This window comes from Blastomyces gilchristii, assembly GCF_000003855.2.
Source record: "Blastomyces gilchristii SLH14081 genomic scaffold supercont1.31, whole genome shotgun sequence".
Taxonomy (NCBI): Eukaryota; Fungi; Ascomycota; class Eurotiomycetes; order Onygenales; family Ajellomycetaceae; genus Blastomyces; species Blastomyces gilchristii.
In genome coordinates this window covers 283,984-296,431 of record NW_003101652.1, presented here as the reverse complement: position 1 = coordinate 296,431, position 12,448 = coordinate 283,984, and the positions used below count along the sequence as shown (strand labels likewise).

Below are 12,448 nucleotides of genomic sequence, written 5' to 3'. Positions count from 1 at the left end.
CGGGCGACGAGCGTGGGAAGGGAATTGAGCGGGGAACGAGACAAGAGTGAGGGCGGGCGGTGGAGAGGGATGTGTTGGTTGGCGGGGGGAGGGAGGGTTGTCTAGCGCGTGGATGGTGGAAGGGCGTATTTACACAGGACAGAGAGGTAGGTACGTAGGTATCTTGTAATAATAATTTGAACGACGAATTGTTGTAGACTTGAGTCGTTCACTGGTTGTGGAGGTGTAATTGTTTTTTTATAACTGCTACACTGCTGCACCAACAATAATAATTAAGTATTGGGTTTCATGGCGGTAGCCGGGGTAGAAATAGAAGTTAAATTATCCTTAGGGTGAGGGCTTCACCTGGGGATTTACTTTGCTTAAATATGATAGGATTTTGGAATAAGATCGGCAAGTGCCATATCAATTTGGTCAATTGCTCATGATGATGACTGTTATAAATTGAGCGGTTGGTTGGAATGTTTATTTGCTTTTTCTGTTATGCCGTCGTTGTTCCCACCGCTGGCGGTGTTGTCGTAACTTTTATTATTATCTTTAGTACGGAGTAACGAGTTAGTTATTGGTTGGTGTAGTTAGTTGTGGCTAGTGAGGTGTGGCTGGCGCTCCTGGAACGCTTATCTCTTTGGCCATTGGCAAGAAGAACAGTAGTAATATAGATGAGAATAAAATAACCATTCTTTATGAATGTGATTCAAAGAAAGCAATTGGATATTCTTGCTCTATCCCTACAGAAAACTGCTGTCCTCCACATGTCCAACCACTCCCATCTCAAACCCTAACACGTCAAGTACCCTACTAAATCTACAAACTTCATGGAAATCCCCCTCTCCTGTCCATGCATCAACCTGTTATGATTATTTGAATACATTATCTATTTTCTAGCTTTACCTAAGCAGAACTTATGATAGCCACCCGGCGGTACCAATACTAAGATACATGATATATGCCAATAGTTGAAGATGGGCATCCAATCACACCATTTTGAACATGCACTCCCCCAGGGGAAGTTCCTAGCTTCTATACAATACGATGCAGTCACTTGCCTCCTGATCATAGAGCTATACTGCACACGAGTAGGAGTATACTTACACATATAGCCACGGGCACCGTCGCTTTGTTGTGCTATCTATTATTTCCATTTCCATCCTTGGCTGGCGTTCGGCGCTCCTGAGGGCCACAATGACCATCAGTTAGGCCCACAGCACACAAGGGCACCGCGAGTACACCAAGAGTCCCCGCTACAAAAGCATTGTCGCAAAGGAGGCACAGTTAGGGGGGCAGGTGTCGGCCGATAATGGTAAACTGCGTGCTGCGTGTTGGTTTGTCTGGTCCACTGGGAAAAGTAGGAAACAGTAACGTAACGTCGCTCGCAGAAGCCCTGAGGATCGATGGAAGCTTCTAACCGTCACTGAAACATCTATTCATCCGCTTGGATCTCTGCGCGAGGAGGATTGCAAGGTTGATATAATGCACTGTGGGGGTGGCTGAAAATTTCATTGGACGGGGGAGAATCGGGAGCGCTATGGGCCCGTCTTCAAGCGTACTGAATGGGCGAATTAGGTGGGCACACAGTTCCAGCATTGATCGGCAGCGTGTCCATACTTTAAATGAATTACAGGTTGAGTGCGGCGACGCAGATAGGGGTTGCGAGAAAGCATCCAGGTAGAGAGAGTATATTTTTATGTCATTATTGTCATTTTAGTATCCTCGGCCCATGTCTTCGTTAAGCATGCGCATTACCGCCAACTCTGGGAGAGACACTGGCAGAAACTCTTGGACCCGCAAGCACCACTCCTCTTCCCAGTAGCGCGTATCAAACAGCGACGATGCACAAAAGAATTCCCAGAAATGAGGACACCAGCCTGCATTCTCCCAGTCCACAAGCACCACATCGAATGATCGATCTCCTTGGCCACTCTGGCGGCTCGACTCGACAACCATAATGTTACTCTGCTGAACGTCCCCATGTGTCAATGTTGGCCGGCAATCTTGCAGCATGCCCGGAAGCTGGGTTTCATATAAGCGGACCTTGAAGTCCGGTCGATCATTGCGCTCAGCCAAGGCTCGAAAATTTCCCGCGAGTCCCGCTGCAAAGGCAGCTCCACCATGGAACGGGCCCAGATACGTATGATCTCCATTTTTGCGGCTGTAGAATAGGCTGTGATGGATACCGGTACCATCCAAGCCTCCGAAAAAGTTGGGCCAGGGACACTCAGCTTGCCGCATGGCATCAAATATCTGGCGGAGTTTAGTGGCCATGCCAACTTTTTCAGGCTCGGTCAACGATGGCCATATAGAGTCAAGTGGTACGCCAGGAACACACTGCATGACCAGGAAAAGTTGATCGGAGTCATAGTACATCGCATACAGTCGCGGGGTGGGAACGGTAGGGACATGTTGTTCAAGATAGATCAACGCCTGACCTTCCCAGGCGCTGATGCTGCCGCCAAATTTGACAACAATTTCATCATTTACTTTGACGATCCTGGCGTTCATGCGCTGCCCTAGAATGTGAGGGCAGGATCGGATTTCCTCTGGAGTAGGTAGAGGGAGATGGGCTGGCAGGGAGTTGCTCTTGAAGGGGAGAGACACCGGTTCCCACATTTTTGACTTGAGCAGGAGACTGAGGTTGGGAGTTGGGAGTTGGATCTATGGATCTATAAAAAGTGATTTCCTAATGCGGTTAGCATATCTATATTTTAAGCGCCGCATTATCAGATCCAACCGCGATTTTGATAGTACATACAAACCATGAGTAAAATATTCATGAATACGATCCAAGCATTCATTGGTATATTCCCTACGGAGTACGAAGATCCAATTAGCTAACCTATTGAGTTAGCAAGAACATCATCCCCTTGCGATCCTTCTTACTTTACATCAACCGCTTCAATTTTGATATACCCTGATTCCTTCCAACACATCCATACCTTCAGCATTTCGTCCCACCAGCAGAGAACCTCATCCCCAAGAAAATAACAACAGGGAATCGACATGCTGCTTGATGTTCTTATAAGGCTAACATGGATACCTACATAGGCATGTATCTACCTATGTACGTAACACTGCACCCATCGCACTTGTAATAATAGCGGGCCCGTCTGCGGTAACCCTGAGACAGGGCTTTGTAACGCTCCCATCTTTCATGTTCTTCAAATGAGGATTGCAAGAGCCAGATTCAATACCCGTTTGTTGATCAGGCCGGTTACACGCGCACAAAGGGGGGGGGGAGAAAAAAAAAAGAAAATCGGAGTGGTAGCGGGCGCTTGGATAGGCATATACATGTAGATAGGTAAATAGGTCTGTGACTCGAGTTAGGTTCTTCCTCCCTCCTCTCATTCCTCACCTGAAAGAGAGAGAAGGGGGTAAAGATAGGCGCCTACGCTGTACATATACACTCTAAAAATAGACTACATAAGAGCCTTCCCTCTGTTTTTTGTCAAGTGCTCAGTGCGGGAATTGACAGCCTCAAGAACCTTCTGTCTGCCGAGCCTAGACAAAGCGCGCTTGAAATATTATTCGTTAAGTTCTAGGGATTCGAAGCATGTAGAGCAGTCGATCTCTGTCTGAAAAACCCGACTCAGCGCTCCAGCAGCTGGCTACGCAGATTATTCGAAAGGAAGAGTTATTTCGGCGGATGCTGTCTGCCCACCTACGCCGTAGATAGATCGGACTGTACAGGGACGTGTAGGCTGGCCTCGGGCTCCTAGAAATTATGTTACTCCGAAGCTCCAACTCAATCTGAATAATACCAGCTCGATCATATAAGCTTTTCATTTCATGTTGGTTAAAAAGCCACGGGAAGAAGCCCGTATGCTACGTACTTTGTATGGGACATGTGCATGTGCGAATTGGCCTTTGAGCCACTCATCATCATCATCATCACACCCGTCGACAAACGCTCGGGATTGCTTGATCCCGCATGGCCAGAGAGGAGGAGCCGATCGCTGGGTGGGCGGGCTTCAGCGGAGCCTGTGGCCGTGTGTTTGTGGGTTCCCCGGGCGGAGTTCGTCACTTTTCATAGCAGTGGGGCCGGGGGGTTCATCCAAGGGAAAATGGAGGCGGGAAAAGGGAAAAGGCAAAAGAAAAAGAAAAAAAAAAACTTGACGTTGTCTTCTGACCTGACTTCCTGCTGTAATATTATATTTTCTGGGCGCACGGTACGGTACTCAGCAGAAGTGGTCTGATGCTTGCCGGGGAAAGGACCAGGCCAGCCAAGGCTAAAGCCAGCTAAGGCTAAATAAATAGTTAGTTACGCAGTAACCGTGCCAAGCGCACTCACTCTCTCTAGTGAGTGCGCCCCAGCGTAACCGTAATATTCACCGCAACCATAATATTTTAAAATAGGTATCTTTTGTATGTGATTCTCATATAAAAGATACCTAACTTCATTTCTATGAAAAACATGAATATCTTCAACATTATTGTAGATATGAGCTTCAGATGAAAATAGAAGTATATGTATCATATTCTAAGTATATTATAATATTCTTTTCTAAATAAAAATAAGTGATTCTCCCATACTTGAAATCTACTATGCTAAATTTAGCAATTTTCATTCTAGATATATTTTTATTTAGAAAAACATATTGTAATAATATACTTAGAATATGATACATATACTTCTATTATAATAGAGGACTCATATCTATTATGATGTTGAAGATATTCATGTTTTTCTATAAGTACCTTTTGTATGGTGAACTCATACAAAAGGTACCTTTACGGTTACGCTGGGGCGCACTCAACTAGAGAGAGTGAGTGCGCTTGGCACGGTTAGTATGTAGGCGCAGTTTGAGCGAAAGAATCCCGCGGAGCTCGTAATAATGGCCTCTAGCGTCAAAGGGGGGGTGGTTGTTCTAGAAGACCAACTATATTTCTTTTCTTTCTTTTCTTTTTTTTTTCTTTTTTGTGTGATTTGAAGCCCATGTTACACGCTGCCGCTCCCTTGCTGCGGGTTCCAAATAACTTCCAGGCGATCAGTTGGGGAGAGCCAATGAGCTGGTGATAGTGACAGCGTAGTCAAGTAAAGTCGAGTATATAGGCGAAGCGCAGTTTGGCTTCAAAACACAAATCAGGCCCTGGGATTCCAAATAACAATAGTCGTGAACAAAGAAGCCACGGTTGCAGTGACATTATTCCATGTCTGTCTTCTTATTACAAAGTTACAAGCGACGGGGCCCCTTTTGAGTCAACACAAACAAGAAACGGGATAGGACAGGCTGTTGCTCTATCTGCTCTGTCTACTCTAGGGGAGGTGGAAAATACATGGATATTAATAATAATGATCTGATCGGGAAAACGTCACTCCGTCCGCACCCCGGTCGGTCCGTGGAGAGAACGAAAGCAAATCGAATCGGGCTCCAGCCTCCCAATGACATAATTCGCCGGGGAGCAACCCGAGCTGTTCGGGGCCTAGCTGCCGTCGCTAAGAAAAAGACCCGGGACGAGGTGTGAGTCAGCGCCAAACCAGAGCAAGCGTGCGGTTGGCCGATGCAGAGTCCGGGTTATCCGAGATTTAGCCGCTTGTCCCAGCTGGGCTAGGAGGGAATTCGACCCCTTGCCAGGCCATGAGCCATGACCAATGACATGACATGGCATGACGCCGGATGAGGAAGCCAGGCCAACTCTCAGGCTGCAGCATTACTCTGTATGGTATGATGGTGGTTGTGAAAAATTATTCTTCTCGAGATTTCCAACGGGAACGGACAGGCATGTGCAGGGAACAGGCATATGCTTGGTATTATTATTATAAGCATCTGTAAAATGGGTTGTAATGTGCATATTATTCAATATAACAATGCACGTATTACGGCCTCAGGCACCGAGTACCTGCTGTACAGCGAGCGGTATGGAAGGCAAAATCTATGTAGGTCCCATTGTTCATTGCTGTCGATGTCCGCGTTAGCTTTAGGGAACCCAGCAACAAGTCTTGAATGTCGGCGCTGATCCGCGTCATGTATTTTTAAAATTATATCCTCTGTTCTTATAATAATGATGACGATTGACTCCATATGGAGTAATTTTACGTGTTTCTCTGGCTTCCGACCCTGAGTGAGTCACGAGGTAACAGACGCAGCAATGGCATGGGCCAGGCCGCCCAATCACGGAGCTTTTCGGCTGGTAATTTTGCTGTATTTCCTGGTAACTTTGGTATCGCGGAACAGATCGCAAGGCCTGTTGAAAGGAAGAAAAAATAAAATAAAAAATACATTTTAACCTCCGCCGCAAGCGACTTGATATCTCACATCTTCTCGCCCTTTTTTTTTCTCTTCTTCTCTCTTCCCTCAATCATCACTCTTGACTCCCAATTTCACGTCTCTCAATTTCACATCTCCCCTCTATATTATTTGCGAGAGGGAGGGCCTGCCATATGCTGCCCCCAAAGGATCCCCTTATCCAATATATATATCATCACACCCTTCGTCATCAGTTTTGCAGATACATCTCCCAACATTGCTGACGCCGGTTTGGACGAGTTGCTCATTGTCCTCTCTGTTAAACCCCCCTTCTTTATTTAATTCACTCCAGTCCAGCGTGTTCCTTTGACGGCGGTTAGTCGTCAAATGAACGTGCAATTTAACTTCCATCCTAGTTCAGAGGTAAACTTTTTTTTTTCCACCTTTGAAATGTTTCTCCTCGAAAACTTTCTTTGCTAACCCATCTTTTGAAGTATCTCCTCTTCGCCCTGAAGAGGTCCCCCGCTAGATAAATGGTGTTTAAGCCATTCACCCACCTCGCACGTCAAGCCTTTTCGAAGACTTTTGCCCACGGCTACGCTCAGTCCGTTGTTGCCGCGTCCCAATCCTCCTACGCGTCTACAAACACCTCCCTCAACCAGTTTACGAATCTCCCCGCAAAATACACTCGCACTGCCCAGCTCCAGAGTGCTTTCCAAAACCCCTCTGGCTCCTCGAGTGCGAGCTCCAAGGCTGGCCATGCATCTTCAGGATTTGCTGGTGGCGACTCCGGCCTAGCTGCCTACTACGCAGCTTGGCAACAAGCTCAACAGAATGGCGATGAGAATGATTGGCATCAGTTCCAGTTCAGAAAGAGAATTGGCTGGAAGCCATCTTCGCAGGAAGCAAAGGAAAATGAGGAAAGTGCGGAATCCAACAAGGATGTCTCCGCGTCCTCCTCGTTGCACACCACCGTTGTTGATATCACCAGCCATGATATCAAGGAAACTCGAGACTTCAGAAGAGTTGAGAGTGTCGCGGTCGATGCTGATGTAAGCGCGCAGGTTGATGAGGCTGTTGCGCGAGAAATACAACAGATCCATGATGCAGAGGCTCTTGCGCAGGTGGAGGAGGAACCGGATGTTTCGACCGCGGAATCCGCGAATAGTGTCGAGTCAGCCGAGGCGGCCTCATCCAAGCCAACTCCAGAATCTTCCGTGGAGGAGCCTACTCTTGAGGTTGATGAATCCTCCAATTCCAAGGACATCGAAGCATTGAAAAAAACCCAGGCCCAATCTGGCCGTGTAATGCAACTAGCAGATACCAAACAATATTCCCTTGTACCCGGTGCTTTCGAGAGTCTGCTCAAGGATGGCCTCGTTCCGACTGTTGGAGCTTACAATGCGCTCCTCGAGGCCGCTATCCACCTTCATGCGGATATCTACCATGCTGTTCCCAAGGCTCTTGATATCTACTCGGATATGCTGCGCCGTACCGTTCTGCCAAATGAACAAACATACACTATTCTCGTCCAGCTGTTGGCATCCCGCGCCCTAAAAACCTTCCAGTCGATTCAGACTCTAAACGAGCAGCGAGCGCGTTATGGCGGCATGGAAGAGGAGGGCAAGTTTATATTCCAGTCAAGCGAGGCCGAGCATGAACTCTTAGTTGAGGATCATTCTCTTTCGATTGCTCTGAAGCTCTTCACTGCTGCAATCTCACACCATGCCGATATTATGTTCCCATTGGAAGCTTACTGCACTCTCATAACTGCCTGTGCAAAGAGAGGGGAGGTGGAGCAAATGATTAAGATTTTCGCCCATATGGAAACCCACAAAATTGTCCCGCACGCAACCATCTTCCCTTCCATGATTGATGCATTTGCCGCAAACGGTGATTTGAAGAGTGCTGTGGAATGCTATAATGAATACAAAGCATTGGCCATTGCTGACGATAGTGGTGTATTTGGAATTATCGAGCGGAAGGACGCTGAGGTTTATGCCGCGCTCATCAAAGCCTATCTCTCTTGTGGTAAAGAGGCTGGCGCTCTCCGATTTTTCGATAAGATTAGATCGTCTTTCGATGAAGTGAAGGATCGGGAAGTGAGAAAGTCTATCGTTGAGGCTATTGTTGTCAAGGATGGCTTGATGCAGCATGCAATCAAAACTGGAAACTTTTCGGAGGCCCTTACAACCGCTCGAGAATATCTTTCAAATCCCAACCTTGAATCAGCACTGGCCAAGATCTGTATGGCTGCTGCTGATTCGGGTAATCTCGCCGTTGCATCCGAAGCATACGATCTTCTTCCCCTGGAATCCCCCGTCGCCATGGGCCCCGCTTCTGCAATGCTGGCTCTTCATATCCGCCAGGGAAGCCTTGCCTCAGCGAAACCATTCTGGACTGTCCTCTCCTCGACAAACCACGCTACTCGGGACCTTATCCATCCGACCGCCATGTATACGGTTGCCCTTCTTAAGAGCAGCCAAGTCGAGGAAGGCCTGGTGGAAGCTCGGAATATGTTCGCTCGTATTCGGAAGTCTGTTGACAGCAAGGTTGCCCGGGGTCACCTACGTGAAGAGATCGATGAAACTATCGATCTCCTCGGGCGCGTCATGATCGAGTCTTCCACTGTTCTCTCGGCACACGCCTCCATGACGCTAATCTGGGCTATGATCGAGAATGGTGGACTGGTTTCACCAGTAGCAGAGCACGTCATTGCCAGCCTTGGTCCGTCGGGTATCTCGCAGCTGAGCATCCAAGACCTGACACTTGCTCTTCAAGTTCAGGCTTCAATGCTGGTCAATGCCTCTGATCTATTTGACGCTGCCCACCCAGCACGATTTGCCCATATGCTGGAACTTGCATTGGCCGCCGGGATCCCAGTACACACACTCAAATCCCGTGTGCTTGAGCAAGCTGTCCTTAAGATCACTGACAGCCGCCCAGATTTGGTTCAGAGATGGCGTGGTTATGTGCAGTCCCCGGTCATTAACGCTACCTTTGTACCGGCACGATACACCCCAGTTCCCCAGCTTTCACCAGCGACGAAACCAACGACCCCCGAAGACACTTTCGATCCATATGCCCATGCTACCGATTTCCGTGGATCTGCTGTCATCGCTGATATCCTAGAAAACACGAGTGGTAGGGTGGAGAACCACCTCAATGATGCCATGATTAAATTCAAGAATATGCGCCGCATTGGCAGACATCCTCGGTATATCACTTATACCAAGTTGATCACCGCAGCTGCAAAGTGTGGGCGCATGAGTCTCGTGCAGGAGATCTTGAGTATGGCTAGGCACGACGTTCCTCTGATTCCTCATTACAGGGTCGTCAAATATGGCTGGACATCCATTCTCGACGCTATGGTTGCTGCCAGCTTGACGCTTGGCGAACGCGGCCAGGCTGCCAAATACCACCAGGAGCTTAACAACATCGGTTCGGCACCGTCTGCCAATACCTTTGGTCTCTACATCACCACCCTGAAGGAGTCGACAAAAACCTTCGATGAAGCGACGGAGGCCGTTAAGATCTTCCACCGCGCCATATCGGAAGGAGTTGACCCCACATCGTTCCTCTACAATGCACTGATCGGAAAGCTTGGCAAAGCTCGTCGGATTGATGACTGCCTCCTCTACTTTGCCGAGATGCGTGCTAATGGAATCCGACCTACAAGCGTTACCTACGGCACCATCGTCAACGCCCTCTGCAGAGTCAGCGATGAGCGCTTCGCAGAGGAGATGTTCGATGAGATGGAATCGATGCCAAACTACAAACCCCGCCCGGCTCCGTACAACTCCATCATCCAGTACTTCCTCAACACGAAACGTGACCGCTCCAAGGTGCTGGCATACTACGAGCGGATGAAAACCAAAAACATCCAGCCCACAATGCACACCTACAAACTCCTAATCGATGCCTACGCCTCTCTAGAGCCCGTCGACATGAAAGCCGCCGAGGAAGTGCTGGACACTATCCGCTCCAAAGGCCAAAGGCCCGAAGCCGTCCACTTCGCCTCTCTCATCCACGCGAAGGGCTGTGTCATGCACGACATGGACGGTGCGCGCAAGATCTTCGACTCCGTCATCTCAAACCGCCACGTCCAGCCGCAGCCATGCCTCTACCAAGCCCTCTTCGAGGCAATGGTGGCTAACCACCAAGTGTCCGCAACCGCCGAGCTGCTCAAGCACATGGTCAGCCGCAACGTCGAGATGACACCGTACATCGCCAACACGCTCATCCACGGCTGGGCGGCTGATGGAAACATCGCTAATGCGCTGTCGGTGTATAATGGCATTGGCATCAGCAAGCGCGAGCCCAGCACCTATGAAGCGATGACCAGGGCCTTTTTGGCTGCGGAAGATCGTCAGGGTGCGTCGCGTGTTGTGCAGGAGATGCTGTCGCGCGGATACCCGTCTGCGGTCACTGGGAAAGTGCTGGAACTTGTCGGTGGTGGCGGCGGCGCCGGCGGTACAGGCAGCTCCCAGGCCGTGACGTCGGCTTAAAACAAACAAAACCAAAAATCATGAACGGGCCGGGCTTGTTTCTTTATAAATTCTCGCCCACCGTTCTTCCTTCGTGATTTGTTTTCCTATGTTCACCTTACCTTAAACTTTTATTTTATTTTTTATTTTTTTTAATCCTCGGTCCATTTCATCACATATATCAAAAGATTTAAAACACTGGGCTGGACCCGATTTTTGTCTGGCCTAGAAAAAATAATTGCATCTCTGATTTTTGTTACTGTTCATCAACCAGGCAAAATACCCCTAAAAATTTTCAATTTTGTTTTTGATTTCTTTTCTAAGCTGGCGTTTTGGGAAATAAAGTGTTCGCATGTACTCTACCATAAATACATACAAAGCGTGTCTTGGGTGGTGTTTGTTTGTCTATTTTTGCATGTTTGTTTTTGTTTTCTAACCAGGCGTATCAAGTCAGAGAGATATCAACATGTTTGGCCAAGGAGGTTTTTATTTTATTTGAATGCGGGTTGGGGGTGATTGCATATGGGTGATTGTGATTGCATTTGTTTTTTTTTTTTTTTTTTTTTTTTTTTTTTTTGTTTCCCTTTCCAGCATTTTGCTTTGCTTTTTTTCTCTTTTACAATGTTCTGGTTTCGATAGACACATCTCTACTCTCTACAAGACAATGGGGACCAGGTGGTACGAACCATCTGGATTTCCAGTCTGGTTTGTTTTTTGTTGCTGGTCAGAAAGAGGAGAAAAAGGGGCGGGGGTTTTTCTTCTCCTTTCTCCTCTCTCTGGCTGGACAAAAGACAAACATGATGGTCAGGTTGGTTTTCTTTTTCTTTTGGCTTTTCTACTCTTTGATGATTGATTAAATATTGATTTTGGGTAGTACCATTTCAATCATAGCTAGGGTGAAAAGCCAGGAGGGGAGAGAGAAGCTTGACCACCAAAAAAATCTAAAAGAAGAAATTATAAACCTAAAAAATGGAAATTATTATCAAGAGAGAAATATCTGCTGTCTTTGTAGTGCCCTACAACATGTATATTTCGTAGCTAACTTTGTACTCTGTAGCGCCCCAGCTCCTTTTATCCGCTGGGAGGTTTGGGAAAGGTCACGTTGCTACCAAAACTTTCTGTCCTATCCTCAACTTCTCAACTCCTCCTCTCGTTCCCCTTTTCCTCTTCCTCCATTCCCTTAAACTGCCAACCATAGACATTGCCCTGTTATACCCGTTGCTCATTTGAAATCACCATATAGACTTTCTCTTTTCACAATCCATACAACCACCAATGTTTTAGTTAGATGCGCCTAACCTCCCCTTACTTAGTCTACCCCTCCAACATCGATCTGGAACGGTTTCAACCGCCTCAGAACCATGACGCTGGACAAAGCAGCTGGAGGAAGTGAAGGCAGTGGGGGTGGTGCCATGGGGACATCCCCAGCCCACGTTCATAGAACACCGAAGAAATTAATTTGCACGTTCAGATATTCTTCTTTTTGTTTCATTTTTGAGCAATAACCCCGCTGTCTAAGCAAAATTGACTCATCCCCCCCCCCCCGCAAATCAACCCAGACGGAAATACAAGCGCAAACTAACTAATCCTTCAATATCTAGTTGCACCAGGAGACATCGCAGCACCCTATCCCCCCCCCTCCACTCAACACCACCAACAACAACGCCTCACAACCACCAGCCCAAGGCCCCAGCACCCCACCATGGCAACCCCGAACCCCGCCCACCTCCAACCCACACTCACCGACACAACAACCCCAGAAAACCCCCTCCCGTCCCG

The 12,448-nt window shown here is 47.8% G+C and overlaps 2 protein-coding genes across 2 annotated transcripts; one reads left to right on the top strand and one right to left on the bottom strand.

Moving 5' to 3' along the window:
- Position 1: 1 nt before the first annotated feature.
- BDBG_08898 (phosphotransferase enzyme family protein) lies at positions 2–4,281 on the bottom strand. The gene is made up of 3 exons (XM_031723776.1): positions 3,828–4,281; positions 2,750–3,744; positions 2–2,660 (listed from the first exon to the last, which is right to left on the bottom strand). The coding sequence occupies exon 3, from the start codon at positions 2,605–2,607 to the stop codon at positions 1,702–1,704; it is 906 nt and encodes a 301-aa protein (XP_031581098.1). The 5' UTR covers positions 2,608–2,660; positions 2,750–3,744; positions 3,828–4,281; the 3' UTR covers positions 2–1,701.
- A 1,777-nt stretch (positions 4,282–6,058) lies between these two features.
- BDBG_08897 (pentatricopeptide repeat protein) lies at positions 6,059–12,448 on the top strand. Its single transcript, XM_002620682.2, has 3 exons — positions 6,059–6,605; positions 6,677–12,130; positions 12,271–12,448. The coding sequence occupies exon 2, from the start codon at positions 6,716–6,718 to the stop codon at positions 10,688–10,690; it is 3,975 nt and encodes a 1,324-aa protein (XP_002620728.1). The 5' UTR covers positions 6,059–6,605; positions 6,677–6,715; the 3' UTR covers positions 10,691–12,130; positions 12,271–12,448.